The 17,683-nt window shown below is 50.6% G+C and overlaps 7 protein-coding genes across 7 annotated transcripts; 4 read left to right on the top strand and 3 right to left on the bottom strand.

The window, feature by feature from the left end:
- Positions 1 to 1,878, top strand: yisK (Uncharacterized protein; the record flags this gene model as incomplete). Its single annotated transcript, XM_032020952.1, has 3 exons — positions 1 to 600; positions 656 to 835; positions 886 to 1,878. The coding sequence occupies 3 exons, from the start codon at positions 1 to 3 to the stop codon at positions 1,876 to 1,878; spliced, it is 1,773 nt and encodes a 590-aa protein (XP_031892305.1).
- A 337-nt stretch (positions 1,879 to 2,215) lies between these two features.
- xptC-0 (Dehydrogenase xptC) lies at positions 2,216 to 4,343 on the top strand (the record flags this gene model as incomplete). The annotated part of the gene is made up of 4 exons (XM_032020963.1): positions 2,216 to 2,405; positions 2,531 to 2,941; positions 3,009 to 3,458; positions 3,520 to 4,343. The coding sequence occupies 4 exons, from the start codon at positions 2,216 to 2,218 to the stop codon at positions 4,341 to 4,343; spliced, it is 1,875 nt and encodes a 624-aa protein (XP_031892306.1).
- A 435-nt stretch (positions 4,344 to 4,778) lies between these two features.
- On the top strand, positions 4,779 to 6,785 carry ausC-0 (FAD-binding monooxygenase ausC; the record flags this gene model as incomplete). The annotated part of the gene is made up of 1 exon (XM_032020974.1): positions 4,779 to 6,785. The coding sequence occupies one exon, from the start codon at positions 4,779 to 4,781 to the stop codon at positions 6,783 to 6,785; it is 2,007 nt and encodes a 668-aa protein (XP_031892307.1).
- Positions 6,786 to 7,025: 240 nt separating this feature from the next.
- Positions 7,026 to 8,348, bottom strand: yxeK (putative monooxygenase YxeK; the record flags this gene model as incomplete). Its single annotated transcript, XM_032020985.1, has 1 exon — positions 7,026 to 8,348. One exon carries the CDS (start codon positions 8,346 to 8,348, stop codon positions 7,026 to 7,028), a length of 1,323 nt encoding a protein of 440 aa, XP_031892308.1.
- Positions 8,349 to 9,236: 888 nt separating this feature from the next.
- On the top strand, positions 9,237 to 10,997 carry prlL-2 (MFS transporter prlL; the record flags this gene model as incomplete). The annotated part of the gene is made up of 3 exons (XM_032020996.1): positions 9,237 to 9,496; positions 9,560 to 9,710; positions 9,762 to 10,997. 3 exons carry the CDS (start codon positions 9,237 to 9,239, stop codon positions 10,995 to 10,997), a joined length of 1,647 nt encoding a protein of 548 aa, XP_031892303.1.
- An 839-nt stretch (positions 10,998 to 11,836) lies between these two features.
- On the bottom strand, positions 11,837 to 12,998 carry aclN-1 (Aspirochlorine biosynthesis protein N; the record flags this gene model as incomplete). Its single annotated transcript, XM_032021007.1, has 5 exons — positions 11,837 to 11,973; positions 12,024 to 12,259; positions 12,332 to 12,422; positions 12,490 to 12,586; positions 12,648 to 12,998. 5 exons carry the CDS (start codon positions 12,996 to 12,998, stop codon positions 11,837 to 11,839), a joined length of 912 nt encoding a protein of 303 aa, XP_031892304.1.
- Positions 12,999 to 14,389: 1,391 nt separating this feature from the next.
- gutR (Transcription activator GutR) lies at positions 14,390 to 17,137 on the bottom strand (the record flags this gene model as incomplete). Its single annotated transcript, XM_066152422.1, has 4 exons — positions 14,390 to 14,705; positions 14,783 to 15,835; positions 15,897 to 16,332; positions 16,411 to 17,137. 4 exons carry the CDS (start codon positions 17,135 to 17,137, stop codon positions 14,390 to 14,392), a joined length of 2,532 nt encoding a protein of 843 aa, XP_066008190.1.
- Between the last annotated feature and the right edge of the window lie 546 nt (positions 17,138 to 17,683).

The following is a 17,683-nucleotide window of genomic DNA, read 5'->3' as shown; positions in this document are numbered from 1 at the left end:
ATGTCACCTCAATCGTCTCGCCCGACTAACTACGTCGCCTTCTCTAGGCAAGATGGCTCAACCCCGCAGATTGGCCATCTAGACCATGCTCAGCAAACCATCCAGCCCCTGGCCTTTCTCTCGGGCACTCCCGTGGAAAATCTGTACCAAGTCATCGAAGTGGGCTCCCAAAACATCACGGCATCAATTGACCCTCCTATTCCGTTGAAAGATGTGAAGGTTCTACCTCCGATTTCAGGCCGCGACGTCCTGGCAGTAGGCAAGAATTACATGGAGCACGCCAAAGAGTTCAACAGCTCAGGATACGATAGCTCTGATAAGGTCGATAAGCCCAGCCACCCTGTGATCTTCACCAAGCGCGCAACGTCTATCATTGCCGATGGCGAAGAGATCCTGCTGCACAAGGGTTTCACCGAGAGCGCTGACTATGAGGGTGAGATTGGTGTCATTGTCGGAAAGGCTGGGTTTCGCGTTAGTGAGGCGGATGCGTGGGACCATGTCTGGGGCTACACCATCATCAATGACTTGACGGCGCGAGAGAGACAGAGAGACCACAAGCAGTTCTATATCGGCAAGTCGCCCGACACGTTTTGTCCCATGGTAAGCAAACCCTGATTGGAGTACGTCTTGAGATATATAATTGACAGCTGTGTAGGGCCCTGTAGCAGTGCCCAAGGAAGACTTACCGAAGACTCTTCGCATCCGAACTCATGTCAATGGAGAGCTGCGCCAGGATGCCACTACAGAGGACCTCATCTTTTCAATTCCCCATCTAATCAGCACATTGTCTGCTGGAACGACTCTACAGCCTGGTGATGTCCTCGCCACGGGAACGGTGGGTGTACGTCTCTGCGTGTTGTCATACCTGTACTAACACCAGGCCAGCCTGCAGGAGTTGGCATTGGACGTAATCCTCCAGTCTTTTTGTCGCCTGGAGATGAAATCGCAATCTCCATTGATGGCATTGGGACTTTGAAGAACAGAGTGGCAGCCCATTCCGCAGCCAACACGACCATCGAGCGACTTTCTGCACAATCAGCTCTCAAGCCCAACAACGCCGCAAGATCGATTCAAGGCAGATCGGGACTGACAACGATCAACGAAAAGCCGTTAAACTATCAGAGAACGGGAACCGGAAAACAAAACATTATCTTTGTTCACGGTCTTGGCTCCTCGAAAGAGTATTGGACACCCTTGACCATGACACTTGACCTGAAGGATGCATTCATGGTGCACATCTTCGACTTCGAAGGCCACGGCCTCAGCCCGACCCATCCGCTCAGCACCATCACCTTTGAGTCGTTGGTTGCTGATTTGCTTGGCATCTTCGAAGTTGCGGGGGTCTCTGCGCAATCTCCTGCCGTTTTGGTCGGCCACTCGATGGGATCCATCATTTCCGCCAAATTTGCCATCGAGCATCAGTCTCTTGTTAAGAAGCTTGTGCTCATGGGGCCACCGCCTTTCCCTCTTCCGGGGATGATAGTCAAAACTCTTTCCACGACGATTGCCAAGGTTAGGAGCGAGGGGATGGACATCATCCTTAAATCTCCGTCGGGGCTTTCGGATCACACGATCAAAACCAATCCTCTCGCTGCTGCGGCGGTACGATTGGGTTTCCTTGGTCAAGATCCCGAAGGGTATGCAAAGGCGACCTCTGCCCTGGCCAATGCCACGGAGGGTTTGGCCCTTGAGAAACTGGCAGTCGAGACGCTGGTTATGTCTGGACAATATGAAGCAGTCTCGCCCGAGATCCGACAAAAGGCGTACGTTGAGAAGATCAGCAAAGCTAAGCAAATTGTACTGCCTGATGTGGGCCACTGGCATGTATTTGAGGATGTGCAAGGTGTCGTGCATAGTCTCCAAGACTTCTTGGAGTGAGAAATGCAAGGGACGATGATGACGTCGTCAAATTTCTGAAGATTGGCTGATAGCCCACCCCTATGCAGCTTTTTACCGAAGGATGAAACCTACTGGGACTAACGCGCTCGTCAATGAGACCTTAGGCAGCAGAGTTAGACCGGTCATAACTTTCAGGACATGTCATGCTACACCGGGCGAATAGTGGGTTGCATGATGTGGCATCGCAAATCTTATCGCCTGCCATATTTGGTGGGCGGTGCGGGGTTGTCAACACTGTAAGATGCATATATCTAGGTAGCACAACACAAGATGGATTCTTATTTTACTTCACTGTCTGAAGCCGTACCTCGCAAAAATGCGTCTTGTTGGTGGTACAATGGTAGCGAAGGTGTCACTACTTCTTGTCGCCAGTGCGGCTCTGGCTTCCTGCGCCAGTCAGGCCAAGACTGACCTGAACGCTGTCGCAGAGGAACACGACTACATCGTAATCGGCGGAGGAACAAGTGGGCTCGTCGTGGCTAACAGACTGAGCGAGAACCCAGCCAGTGAGTACAATTTCAACTAACTCCTACCTAGTATTGTTTTGTTGGTTGCTTCGCTAGGGTGAACCTTCTGGCCGACTAGATTTGATGATTTAATTAAGCTTCGGATGTCACTAACATCAGCAAAGAAACTGTCCTGGTCGTCGAGTACGGTGACTTTCCAAACACCATCAACGTTACTGTACCATACTTCACCACCTACGACCAGTCGGCTCGCCTCTATAATGTGACTTCGGTTCCTCAAGTCCATCTCGGAAACCGAACCTCGCGACTCCGTATCGGCGCTACTGTTGGCGGAGGATCAAGCGTTAATGGCATGGCCTGGGATCGAGGCTCAGTCGCCGACTATGATGCGTGGGAAGCACTGGGAAATCCTGGATGGGGCTGGAACAACATGCTGAAGTACTTTCGAAAGTCTTCAACATTTGCTCCTCCCTCCCAGGAATATGTTGACAAGTATGGTTACGACTGGAACCGAGATGCGTATGGAAATGGCCCCATCCAAGTTGGATTCCCTTCATGGCAGTGGCCTGCGGCTGGTACGTTTCTAGTCCAATTGAATATCAAGCATGGGACTATATAAGCAGAAACTGACCAACCTGAAAGACCTGCAAGCTCGAGCCTGGGCCGAAGACATCAAAGTCCCAAGGTTAAAGGATGGATCCGATGGCGACAACGTCGGGATTGCTTGGCTACCTCAAAATTCCGGCGGAAAGAACGCCACGCGCTCGACATCTGAAACCGCATACTTTAACCCAGTCAGCGACCGTAGCAACCTTCATCTTCTTGTACGACACTACGGCGGTGCGATCAAGTTTGAAGGCAATGCGACGGCCGGAGTTGATGTTGCGAGCCGCGACGGAACAAGAACGCGATTTGTGAGATCGCGAAACGTGATCCTAGCAGCTGGGGCCGTCAACACACCGCGGATTCTCCAACTTTCCGGAATCGGCCCCTCGAAGCTTTTGAAAGGCCTCGGCATTAATATTACTGTTGATTCTCCTGGCGTTGGCGCCAACTTTCAAGACCATCCTTCCGTCTTCATGGTTTATGACTGTAAGCCATTCTCCCCCTTCTGACCAGCTTTGCATCCTGATTACTGACAATGTGGGTGAAGTTGCCAATGACACGTCTGTAAACCCAACATTGATGAACAACGCAACATTCTACAATCAGTCGTGGGCTGAATATCTTGCCAATAAGACGGGACCTCACTCGCATGCTTGGGGGAACAAGGTGGTCTTCACATCGTTGCGAGATCTTGACTCGAGCAACTATCAGAATATTGCCGACGCTCTCAGCCAGCAAGAACCCTTACAACACTTGCCACAAGTGTACGCCGAGAACCCGGCATTAGTGAAAGGATTCGAACAACAAAGAGATGCTCTAAAAAAGCAGTTCTTGAACCCCAAAGCGGGGGTGGTAGAGATCACGTTTGGCGGCGCCGAGTCCGTCCCAGTGGCTCTTCAAAAGCCGTTGTCAAGAGGTACAATCGCTGTCAATACCACGAACCCGGACCCGTCAATCGCCCCCTTGGTCGACTTCAACACTATCTCTAATCCGATCGATAGTCTGATTCTCATCCGAGCCGTAGCGAAGGCCCGCGCGTTCATGTCCAGTCCCAGTGTAAAGTCTCTTGCTGCGGTTGAGATGATGCCTGGTCCAGGCACCGCGAGCGATGCTCAGATTGAGGCAATTATGCGCCAGTCCTGGGTGTCCTCGAGTTTCGATCATCCTGCTGGGACAGCGGCCATGATGCCTAAGGAGTGGGGTGGCGTTGTTGATAGCAAGCTACGGGTGTATGGTGTGAAGGGGCTTTGGGTTGTAGACACGAGTGTCATGCCTATCTTGCCCGCAGCCCACACGCAGGCTACCGTGTACGCAGTAGCCGAGTATGCTGCCGACATCATCAAAGCCAACGGTAATATGACGGCGGTTTGAGGACCAGAAAAGTCGGGATTGATGCACCAATGGCTGAAGCTCCACTTGGCGGAACAGGAGCATGATTGGAATTCATATTAGTTGAAAGTACAGCGGCAATGCATTGTAACAAGAGCGATCCGTGAAGATATAGCGACATCGGAGTTGCTCCGACGGTATTCGTGCGACCGCTTGCAGTTTGTGTGCTCGAGTAACGATGGCGTATTAGGTGCCTTGTGATTGCGTGCGGCATGCCTTATCAACACCAACAACGATGCTGTGTCAGCATCAACGGTTGATAATATGTCGGAATCTTCAGCAGCGCAACTGTCAAAAACGACCTAGATGATCACGATTATCCTCATCGTCGATAGAAGCAAACGTCCTCGTCATCAACCGAGTTCTTCACTTAACTACATTTAGTTGAACGACGCACCATTGCTACAGGTGTCGAAAATGACGTCCACTCTATCACAAGATCCCATCTCTTCTGTTGACCCTCGGAGGCTCGAAGACGTTCGCAAAAAGTACGCTGAGGAGGCCAAGAAACGTTTGAGGCCTGAAGGCGCTGCTCAGTTTCTTCCCCTCAATGAAGCTCCGGAAGACCGACTTCATTCACTCCTCGATGATCCTTGGGCAGACCACGCAGCTCTAAACGTAAAACTATCGCCTATTTCCAAGGAGAAAGTCATTCGGTTCTTCGTCCTTGGTGCAGGCTTTGGAGGATTGGTCTATGCTGTGCGCCTTATCGAATCCGGCGTTGCAACTGCAGACGAGATCCGACTGGTCGATGCCGCTGGTGGCTTCGGTGGTACTTGGTATTGGCATCGTTATCCTGGACTTCACTGCGACCTCGAGAGCTACTGTTATCTACCTTTGCTGGAGGAGACGGGCTACATCCCATCGAAGAAATATGCGCCAGCTGCCGAAATTCGTCAGCATGCGGAGCGCATTGCTTCTCGATGGAAGCTAGACGACAAGACTCTTTTCCGGTCCGACGTGCAGAGCCTGGATTGGGATGACGACAAGGAGCTTTGGAACATCAATCTTTCCGAGAGAAGAGGTCCAGGTTCAGACACCATTCAGCACAAAGTTCAAGCGCAATATGTCTACCTGGCTGCCGGTGTTCTCACCAAGCCACAAGTACCCAGGATTCCTGGCCTTTTGTCATTCAAGGGCGACGTATTCCACACATCCAGATGGAATTACGCTGTCACGGGTGGATCTCAGGAAGACCAGTCACTTATCAACCTGCAAGACAAGAAGGTCGCAATTGTCGGTACCGCGGCAACGGCCATAGGAGCAGTTCCCGCGCTGGCGAAGTACGCCAAGGAGCTTTATGTCATTCAACGAACGCCGGCCTACGTCAAGCAACGAGGCCAGCAAACGACGGACCCCGACACTTTCAAAGCTACCATCGCAAACAAGAAGGGCTGGCAGTTCGAGCGACAGATCAACTTGAACCGGCACATGACCAATGCTGTGCTGCCCGGTCAGCCGAATCTCGTCAACGATGGCTGGACTGATATGCCTGCTTATTCTGCGGTGATGGGGTCCCCGGCCCATGGGATTGTCAACCCAACACCGGAAGATGAAGAGCGGCGAGTCACTTGGTTTCATGCCCTAGATCTGCCACACATGGAGGCAGTACGCTCTCGCGTTAGCAGCATTGTGAAGAACAAGGCGGCTGCTGAGAATTTGAAGCCCTGGTACCCCTCATGGTGCAAGCGTCCGACATTCAGCGACGAATATTTGCAATCCTTCAACAAACTGAATGTTCATCTCGTCGATACGGATGGGAAGGGACCTTCTCATGCCACCGAGACGAGCATCGTGGTTGGAGATAAGGAGTACCCAGTTGACGTTATTATTTTCAGCACCGGCTATTCCGTCGCTGGTGGCCGCACGGGAGGTAGCCCGGCTGGAAGAGTAGGCGTCCAAGTTCTGGGACGTAACGGGATCTCTATGGATGATAAATGGCGACGCAATGGGCCTGCCACCCTCCACGGATACGCTACCAACGAATTTCCCAATCTCTTCTTCTCTGGCACAGCACAAGGCACTATTACAGGAAACAATGTGTTCATGCTGGGACTCATTGCTCAGCATGTCACATATATGATATCCGAAGTCGAGCGTCGTGTGGGTCCCGGCAAGAGGGCTATCGTGGAAGTGACTAAAGAGGCAGAGGAGCAGCACAGTCAAGAGATTTCCAAGCGAGCACCGTTCTTTTCCTCCCTTTCTGGATGCACGCCAGGATACTTCAACGGACACGGACAGGCAGCTTCAGAGGATCCTGAGGAGAAGAAGAAGCAAGCACGAGGTGTTGTGTGGGCTGAAGGCACTGTCTCTTTCTTGGACTATATTGGAAAGTGGAGGGATGAGGGCAAGCTGAGAGGTCTCTCCGTGACAGCAAGACCCAGCATCACTTCGAACGAAGGTGGCAGGTTGTCCAAGCTCTGATGGAGATGTTGAATGCGAAATGTGATGATCAGAAATATGATCCATAATTGTACGTGAATGAGATGCCTCCAATAAACATGCATACATCCAACTTGGTGACATAATTCATCCTCACTTGAACTGAGATTCTCGTCGATGAGTTGTGCAACCCAGGTGTGCACTTAACTTGAGGTGACCAAAACAGTGATGTCAACGCTTATTCAACTGATCTCCAGTATCGAATTCGACTCGAAATATCAATTACCTATTCTCAATATGTCTGTTCACCGGTCGTGGTGCACCCAAGTTCTCTCGCAATGTTCTACCCTCATATTCTCCCCTGAAAAGACCGCGCTTCACCAATTCAGGGATGACATGTTCGGAAAACTCCCTCAACCCGTCAATCAGACGTGGCTGAATGACTGCAAAACCATCAGTCGCATCTTGGTCTAGCCATGCCTGAAGGTCATCAGCGATAGATTGCGTCGTTCCAACCAACGGCCGATGTCCTAGTCCAATGGAACATCGCTCCGCCGTCTGTCGTATCGTGAGATTGTTGGCCTTCGCGAATGATGCGATCGCCGCTGAACGACCCTGTGAAAATGTCGCCGACCACGACTCTGGGAAAGGCGAGTCAATATCGATATCTCCAAAGTCGATTCCGAGATTTTTGACGGCGACTTCGATAGGCCATAGCGAAGTCACTTCTTGCAACTTCTTCTCCGCCTCTTCTTGTGTTGCTCCCCAAATGACGGCCACGCCAGTGAGAATGACAAGGTGATCTGGATTTCGGCCAGCAGCTTTGGCTGCGTCCTTGAGAGCGCGATATGTCTTCTGTCCATCAGAGATGGAATAGTTGGCGCAGTAAATCAAGTCCGCTGTGGAGCCACCGAAAGCTATTCCTTCAGCAGATGTTCCAGCTTGCGCGATAACCGGGTGACCCTGAATCGGACGCTCAACCTTCAAGGGCTGGTTGAGTCTATACAGTCCATCGTCAATACTAGGCCAATGAACCTTGTTCAGATCGACGTAGATGCCCGTCTCTTTATTTCTCAGGAGGGCGTCATCTTCGAAGCTGTCCCAGAGCGTTTGGACGGCAGTCAAGAATGATCTTGCGCGGTTGTACTTCGCAGCACTGTCTTTCGTTTCTTCGGCGGGAACGCCTAGATTCGCAGAACCCGGTCCTGGAGTTGTGACGACGTTCCATCCTGCTCTTCCATGACTTATATGGTCAAGGCTAGCAAGCTGTCTTGCGACGTGGGTCGGCTCATTGTCGCTGACGCTCGCTGTATAGACAAGACCAATGTGCTTCGTCCTTGCTGCAATTGCGGAGAACAAAGTGGCAGGCTCAAAGCCGCTTACACTCCATAGATGCTTCGCGAGATCTCCGGTCGGGAAAGATGCACCATCGGCAAGGAATAAAGTATCAAACTTGGCGCTTTCTGCAAGCTGTGCGTAAGATATGTAATATTCGACATCGAGGCTCTCATGCGCATGTATGTCCGGGTGCCGCCATATTTGTGTTTGAGCTCCGGAGTAGATGAAGGCGGCTAGCCGAAGTCTCTTCTTTTCAGCAATGGACATGGCCGTTTACTGTCGGCCTTGAAGAGTCGATAGAAATCTGTAGAAAATGGTCAAGCAATGGATGAGTTGACGCTTCTTTTTGGCAATGCTTCTTATGAATTAGGTTAGTGGAGCTTGTACATCTTGTATGAAGTCCAAGATATGGTCTCAGACAAGCCAGATGCAACTGTCGGCCCTGGCGTCGTTCGTCCATGAGTAGAAGCACGTCTTGAGAAGCATCGCTGACGTTACTGGCACGCCATAGAATCCCATATGACACGGTACTGATAAGCATGGGTTTCCATCACCTGGACACGCATGAATGCCGTTCTCATTGGCTACGGGGACTGTCCGACAAATCTGATATGATCAACGTTGAAGAATACGCCGAACTGGCGCAAAACACCATGCTTTTCGCGCATATCGGCCTGCGACCGATCTCGGACTATGTTGTCCTCGAAAAGTTCTGTTATTGCCGCGGGATCTCCCCGACGTATGCGATGGTGTTGATATCCTTCATGCATGTCTCCTCATCACGTCATTGTTACTGCGAATTCGCAAGATTTCTGGGTGGGCGCCTCATGTTGTCGCGGAGATAGCACTCGGACAATAGCTCTTGAGACCGCAGCTAGGTATTCAGGCTTCTAGCTTATGAATTTTGATGTGTGCTTCATACGAGCCCAAAATATTGTTAGTAGTAGGAAGATAAGCCAAACGTGCTCGCTTCAAGCTTGGCGTAGAAAAGATGTCCCGAAAGCGCGATCATAGGCCTGCAGCACGAAATTAGCTCCCAGTCAAATTGTATGCTACCAGGATGGCCTTTATTTCAACGTATGACCTGCTATAAGACTGATGTAGGGCCGAGACGGTCTCTCCTTTGGCCAAATTCTGGTGACTACGACGTTCAAAATGGCCAACACGGCAGTCGCCAAAGGCAACACCAGTGCAGAGAATGATCGCTCCAGTTCCAACTTCGACATGGACCCTTACGCTGACGAATCAATCTTGGAAATTGGAAAGACGGTGCCCATAACACATGCAGATCTCGCCAGTCTCGAAGATGTCTCTTGGGATCTCCGAAAAGACCCGGAAGCTCGAGCAGCGTTTCTTGCGACATTCACTGCCGACGAAGAAAAGGATATTATGAACAAAGTTGACAGAAGATTCTTGTAAGCCTTTGGTATTGGGTGGCATGTAACTGCCAGGATGGGCAGGTAGCTCACTGTCCATAGCGTCCTCATGGGCATCATGTTCATGGTCAAGAATATCGACTTCGGAAACATCAGCATCATCAAAACCATGCAGGCTGGTTTGGATTCCAACATAATTTCGGAGCTGAACATGACACCTGATGACTACAATTGGGTTGCTACCATTCAAGGAGTCAGTTCCCAAACCTCGGGCATGAATCCTCGGCTAATATGGATCTAACAGATTCCCTACATCATCTTCGAATTGCCGAGCAACCTCCTCCTCAAGTACATGACGCCTCATGCCTGGGAATCCCGCATATTTCTCACGTGGGGCATAGTCACGGCGTGCTGCGGCGCAGTGAACACCAAGTCACAGATACTAGCTCTGCGGTTTCTCGTAGGCATGTTCGAAGCTGGCATGTTCCCGGGAGTTATCACGACTCTCAGCTATTGGTACCGTACGGATGAAGTTGGTCGGCCCCTGCTGTGGTACTTCGCCATCTCCAACCTCTCAAACATTGTGGGAAGTCTTGTTTGCTATGGGGCAAGCTTCATGAATGGGATGCAAAACCTGAGTGGCTGGAGATGGGCCTTCATTCTGGAGGGCGTCGCCACCGTCTTGTTTGCAGGCGTCATTTTCTGGGTGCTTCCAGATTTCCCGAAAAGCCCGAGAAGCAATTCGTGGCTCACTCCACGCGAACAACAGTTTCTCGAGGCTAGACTCCCTTCTAGTGCCCCTGCAACAGCAGACAAGAGCTGGGATACGAGGGAGGCATGGATAGCCTTCAAAGCACCGACAACTTGGGCGTTCCTGCTGGACCAGACGCTCATGAACCTCGCTACATATGCATTGAGCTGGTATCTACCAACGATCATAGCCAGCCTGGGGTTCGCCAAGCTGCCAAACAGTTTGCTTCTCAATATTCCACCCGCGGCTGCTGGCATTTTGGCCATGTTGATCTGCGTCCTGATCACCTCTCGTGCATGGGCGCCACGACCGCTGATGTGTATTTGCACCGTCCTTGGAACAATTCTCTGCTTTATTCTCTTCTTTTCTGTCTCCAGTAAAGCAGGACTCTATGCTGCGTGTATACTGTCACAATTCTTCTCAAGCTCTTATTATGTGCCGTATTGGTCGTGGCGAACGTCAATCATGGCCGGCTCGACAGGTGCAAGCTTTGCGATCGGTCTGCAAAGCAGTGTTGCGCAGCTTGGTGCGGCGATAGGGCCGCAATTCTTCCAGTCGAAGTGGGCGTACAATCGCTACAGGAACACCTTCTTCATCGGTTTTGCGATCACGTTGGCTGCGTTGGCTACCAACCTTTGGACGTGGTGGCTGACGAGGAGAATAGAGCAGAGGGTGGTCGAAGTTCGGAAGGATACTCTGAGGGCAAGGCGGGAAGGAAGAGCTTATGACGGACGAATCGACATCGATATCATGGATAGTAAGAAGATCAAGAACCATGAATGGATTTAGGCCGAATATCCTGTTATTGAAGTGGGACACATCGACAGGCGAAGTAGAAATGAGGGGAAATGTACCTGGAAAATGCCAATAGAGCTCAGTTAGCTTGGCGATGTGTTGAAATGATGAGCCAAGAACCAACCTGGTCGAGGCATTCTGGGAGATAGCAACTGAACGTATCAATTCTTGACCATCGGTGCGACAATCACCTCACGTGAGCAATACTATTAATTGGGCTGAACCAAGCATAACGAGTTGAAATGGCGGCTTCCAGGCCCCGGCTAAATTCAGAGGAGGTACCTGAGGATACATTTCAATCGATCAAGCTAAGGCGAGGTTGCCCAATGAGAATGTAGATCCATTCCGTTGAGACTGACCGTGTTCCTGTCCAGAGCACAGTTGTGCGCTTTCCGCAAGCACGATTTCTGGCAATTGATGCAGGTGTCAGACAACGCATATGCAGTAGCCGCCGATATCGGTAATTTGCTCTGTCCTTGGTGCATGATCCATACAAGGTCGAAGATGAAGGCCATCCGGTCAATGATTATGCTTCTGGAAGCCATTGTGCCTGAGAAGACTGGGAGTATCAGGAAATCGCACCTGTGATCGACGGAACAAAACCATAACCAGATGCTGGTATTGCGGACAGGCTCTTAGGTTCTTTAATTGTGCCAATAATCCTGTTGTTCCAAGGCTGCTGTGTCGCCAGACCACCGTCATGTGAAATCAGAAGTGCTTTAGCATTCTCAATCCCCCATGTAGTATTAGGACCAGATGCGTGAGAGGTCTACAACGTGGTGATGGAGTAGGAATCACCGTGTGCACGGCAAAGCCCGGCACGGAATTCTCCGTCAATCTCCCGTAACAGTGGTTGCCGGCTGGTCTGAATCGTGGATCTGACTGAATACCAAGGCTCGGACTTCGATGCTCCGTCGAGGCTTTGCTTCTGACGATGCCAGAGGGTGACGAAACGAGGCATGTGGGCACCCTAGAGCCTGATTTAGTATGCTAGCCTTTGATTGAGAGATTAAGACTTACGTTGGGCACTAATGCTTGGGTCGGAATCGAACATCTTGATCAACAACACCTCATCCGGTCGTTGTTCGCTGAGGTAGTACCATCTCTGCCCATCGCGATGGTGCGCATAGAGATTAGAGCCTTTGAACTTTCTCCGGACGTGATCGCACTCAATCAGATCCTCGTCGAGAACTGACGTGGAGTCACAGCATGCCAGCGGATAATCTTGGACGGAGTTTCCAATCGGCCGCCACACACTATATTGATCCATCCCATCCCATCAGCATCGCAGGACGTTGGTGGCGTCAAGGACGATAACGAGGGCTTACTTGATTAGCCTCACTCTGCCTTGCAATAGAAATGGTGCATCATCTGGCAAGTGAAGTAGCACCCGGTGAAGAACCCCTGATGCGCTCTGGTCTGGAAGAAAGATGTTAGCTTGCTGGAGACCGAATGATCGCGATCATGAATGCATCGTGGCACTCACCTACATGGACCGTTGGCGAGGGTCGTAGCCACGTAGCCAAGTCGTTCATGTCCAACTCATTGTCCTCCCTCTCTCGTGGTGCCCCGGCATCGCGCAACTTGGGCGGGTTTATCGCGTCAGTGAAAATCGAGGCCAACAGCGCGAGACTAGAAGCTCACCCTCCAATCAAAGATGAAAACCCTATCTTTAGAATTTCCTACCAATTTCAGGAGATTCTCAACTTCCGGCAAATATTCGTTCTTGATCAAGCTCTGGTCTCCGAAGGACTGTGCATTGAGCCTGCTTGGAGAGGTCTCTACTTGGAATCCATGCGAGTCCAGTGAGAAGTCGTTGACCTGGTCTCGGATATCAACGAATGTTTGCGTTCTCTTCTCGAATTCAAGATTTGTGGAGCGCGCATCCTGGTCACGTTCGTGGATTGGAACGAAAAGTTGGAATGGTTTCTCTTCTTGGTACAGTGGTAGCCGTTGGAGATAGTCAAGCTCCGCATCGACAGTTCCGCAAGCCATCTTGCAGTAGCGTGATTCAACGATGGAATGAAAACTGGGTAATGGAAGCCAAATGCGTCAAAATGAACAAGAGAATTTCAGGACAATTTATCCTATCGGACGAACCCGTTTCTCAGAAGGCAGGGCGTTATGTGCATGTCTCCTTTGCAGGGGGGAAGACGGTACCTATCGGTACTTCTGTACTACGTGGCTTGCAGGAGCATACCGATCGGCCCAGCCTAGACCCGGAACCCTTGAAGCCCAATACTTCGGGCTCTCATCCTTATATTTCTGCTTTTGCACAGTCACGGAAGATAATGCCTGCTGACCTCGACGAACATTATCATTCGTTCGACTCGGCTTCTTCACGCTTCTTACGCTTCTCGTGATCAACACGATGCACCAACTCCCGGAACAGATCAGCGGCAGCTTGTCGCAGTCCTCGGCGGCATCTAGTAAAAAGCCTATGTCTCTGCCAGCTTGGGCTACCGCTGCCACAGAGAGATCGAAGCACCTGTCTCAGCCGTGGAAGACTCACTACGGGGCGGAGCCCGACGACGCAAATTTTGCCGCCGAGAAAGACTTAGTTGCCCTTTATGACAAGAGGACGAAAGTCTGCTTTAGCGAGGGCTCAATGGCTGCATGACACCCGCCATTTTTGTAAGACATGCCCAATCCTTGATGCCGGGTCTTTGGATCTGCGCCTTGAATGACAACGGTAGCTCACAACGCACCGCTCCTTCAGGCCGCACGCGTAGAGTTCTAGACTTCCAGATATGTTACCGGTGAACGGTCAACTTGCGCCCTGCAAGCGTTTTCCCGCCACCTTTACTGCAGCACGAAAGAGTGCTCAACCACGTTTATATCCGACCTTGGCGCCATTGCCAGTTGTTGGTTGGTTTTACTTGCCACAAGACAAGCTCCGCAATCCCAGTTTGAGCCAAACAGCAGAGGGTTTTCTTTCAGGTTTCTCTTTCGGGGATCCCAATGGGTGGAAGAGTGATGTTGGCCCCGATGAACCCATCCCCAAAGATCGTATCAACTGGGTACGACCTGATATCTGTCAACGGATTCTGTCGGTGTGAGCAGCAAGAACATAGAATTATCGGGACTTCTTTTGATATGTTGGTCGGTCTGAATGCAAGTCGAACGGTGTAGATAAAAGTCGGACATTGATTTCAACGTACTAGACACGATAGAGTTCTTATTTGACAAGTTTAAATAGGAAGAGACGTTCTGAAGCAGTGCAAAAAGCAATAGAAGGTGGGAGGAACAATCTGACGCTGAATATAAAGGAAAGAGAGACAAACACAAGAAGCGAAATTCTCCAGGAGTCTCAATCGACATAATCATTCTAGATTCGAAAGTTACGGCTGCATTCATCCCACCCGTTTCACTCAACACGCTGCGTGCTATGATGCCTGTTGGTTGCGATGAAGATGGGTCTGTAACTTCTTGAGAAGCGCTGTCCCCGTGTAGCGCCCGAGCAACGTGGGTTGAAGATCATCAAATATCATAAGCTCGTCGCCCGAGTCCTGCACACACTGTTCCGCAAAACGTCTGTTTTGTTCCAGTACCTCTGTTGACTTAGCCTTCAAAGCCTTTGCCTCTTTTTCCTCGACTCCTTGTATCTCGTAAAGCGTTGCGAGATGATATTCTGCTCTGGCGAGACCTACGATCGACCATTTCGAATCTCTCGCACATTCGACGCATTGTTCCATGTAAGTACTAAAAGATTTTGGAGGACGAAGTTAGCTTTCTGGCAACTTCCAATTGACAGATTACGTATGGGATATGGCACTTACATGGCCTCATCCACTTTGTCCAGGTGATGATACATTGACGCAACCGCATAAAGACTGAGGATGAAGTTGGCGTCGTGTTTGCCATCGATCTCCAACCTAGCCTTGAGAATCTCAAGGTGATATTCGAGCGCCGTTTGAAGCTCGCCCTTCTGGAGATAGATACTTGCCAATAGGAACAATCGGCGGTACCATTGAGCCTTTTTCCCGGAGAATCGCTCAGTAAGATCGAGACACTTGTGCACTGATCCAATAGCCTCTTCCATCTTTCCCTGGAACATAAGTACAATGCTGTAGTTGCCATAATACTTCGAATTTTCGAACGGATTCTCGTCTTCTACTCCCCAGACTTGGTAGCGTTCGAAACATTTCAACATTTCATCACCAGCCTCGTCAAACTTATGATAGTTCAAGAGGCAGAGAGCGTAGTCTGAGTTGGCATTCATGCGCAGCACATCGGTGTCGTGATCCTCAGGGTTCTGCTCATAGATGACCTTGCGGATGCGGCGGGCTTCCAACAGACGGTCGGTTCCTTTGAGGCGATCTTCGCAACTCAACTCGAGCAACAAAAGGCCGAGGATGCAGTTGATATCTGCACGTAGTTTCGAGTCGCGGTCGTAGTTGATCTCGTCGAGCAGACTGATTGCTGTCTCCAGAAGTTCCAGTCCGTCATAGAGCGTGCCGCGTCTTGACCAGATGTGAAAACCAGCGTCGTAGAAGAGCTCAGCTACCTCGAGGGAATTCACGGCCGAGAGACGCTGTATTCGCTTCCGCTCCTTCGCAAAGACCTGATGGCAGCTGTCAATGTGGGGCATGTACTCCTGACAAGTTGTCCAGTTCGTCGGATTCGGAACCTGCTGGGGGTTTGCCCGGGGAAACCGTTTACGTATGAGACGGAATGTCATACGGAAGGCGTCAGCGATGCTGTAGTCATCCATATCGCCCATGATCTTCTGCTTCAGTAATCGATGAATCGTGTATTCAGTCTCTGCACCAGGTGCCTCTTTGATAGTGATAAGCCTTCGACTCTTCAGCTTGGTGATCATTCGATTGTAGCTGAAAGTATGACGATCAGCATATTAGTTTCATCATCAAAGTTTTTCAGTGACGAACTAACCTCAGTGATTCGGAAGCATGCAACAAATCCAGGTAGTCTTCCTCGTGATTGTCAACAAGCAGGCTCTTGGGTATCCGGTCAGGGTTCAAAAAAGCGAGAATATTGAGTAACTTTCGACTGTTACTTGGAACCTCACGAATGCCGATATCCCAAAGCGAGTCAACAGTGTCGATGTACACGCTGGCCATGCTAGTGGTGTTTGGCTTCCTGCTTCTCAGCTCTTTCTCCTCCCACATCTCAAGAAAATCGCTCAGAGTGCAACGAGACTCTTTGACATATCCAACAACCATGCTGATCGCTAAGGGGAGACCTCCCAGTATATTGACAGTCTTTGCTGCGAGTGCATAATCTTCGTCGTCTTCGAGATCCTCTTTGCGCATGCGCGGATGAATTGACGTGAGAAGGAACTCGCGTCCGTGTTCGGTCGATAAGGGTCCTAATTGAAACCGGCGTTGATGGAGCCATGCTGGAGCGGATTGAAGAGGATTTTCTCGGGTAGTAATAAGCACAGAACCTCGACTAGAGGTCAAAGCTTTCGCGACGTAAGGACTGATGTCGGTCCAAGCGACGACGTTGTCAAAGATCAACAACCAGTCTTTGTCAAGAATCGACAGGGTCTCCCTCACGCGGAAAATGAGATTATCATCGTCTTGAGAGCTGTCGCGGCCGGGGTTGAGAGCATCGGCTATCGAAGCATACTTGTCCGCAAGCAGTCCCGGGGACTCGGCCTCCACCCAGAAGACATATGAGTACTCAACACCCAGACGATAGGCATACTCTACCGCCGTAGCAGTTTTTCCAATACCTGAGACACCGGTCAGAACGCATACCCGGCTCTGTGAGGATAACGAATCATGGATGCGACTGAGATCCTCGTCTCTGCCTGCGAAGTTCTCATACTGTGCAGGAAGATTGTGCTTGACAGTATTGGTCTTGGCGGTTTCCCGTTGACGATCCAGAAATTTGTTGATTTTCCAATTACCACCAGTGGTTCTGGGCCCTTGCCCCCGGCCTTCATCATCGGTTATGGAGTCGGCGACCTGAATCAAGTGCTGGTCGTCGATAGAATCCACACCTTCGGTAACTGAAAGTGGTTGAATCTCGAAGTTGTAGTCCTTGCCTTCCAAAGCCTGATCTGAGACAAATTCCATGATCATCATTTCACGATTCTCCTTGTCTTCTGCATAATTATCAACCGAAGGCTTGTACTCATGGGCAATCGCAATTGCGAAAGCCTCCATGTGATTCCCGAGATGGGTTTCAAGCTCGTCTAGATTTCTGCAGATTCCGCGGCAAAAAGCACATTCCAAAGAAGTATAGATGTCGTTTGAAAGACGTTGACAGGCACGTATTAGTGTGTCAAGCTTTTGTGGTAGAGGCAAGTTGACGTGGGTTGACTGCAAGTGATTCTGGAACGAATTTGCGTCGCCAAACTCCGTTTTGCAAAACCCACACTTCCAAAGCGAGACAGTGCGATGAAAGTCCAATTCGTGACGAAACCATTCCTGTCGTGACGCGAATGAGACGTCTGAGGAATGACACAGGCCGAATGTGCAAATATAGGGCTTCACGTCCTGGTAGAAGTGTGTTTCCCAATCACCGTGACTCATACCAACTCCCACTGCGAGTGGTAGTGCGCAATGGCAGTAGGGGCAGTCAAAATGATCAGCTCCGAGCTTCTCAAGTTCAACTGGAGGGCTTGGTACGGTAGAACGACGCATTGGTTGAGACTGCGATGACCATTCGAATGACGTGACAGAGTTGCCCGCTACTCTTGCGGTTCGCGA

The sequence above is a fragment of the Colletotrichum fructicola genome (genome assembly GCF_000319635.2).
Source record: "Colletotrichum fructicola Nara gc5 chromosome Unknown KSG_Nara_v1_contig06, whole genome shotgun sequence".
Taxonomy (NCBI): Eukaryota; Fungi; Ascomycota; class Sordariomycetes; order Glomerellales; family Glomerellaceae; genus Colletotrichum; species Colletotrichum fructicola.
This window is presented reverse-complemented; position numbering and strand designations above follow the sequence as displayed.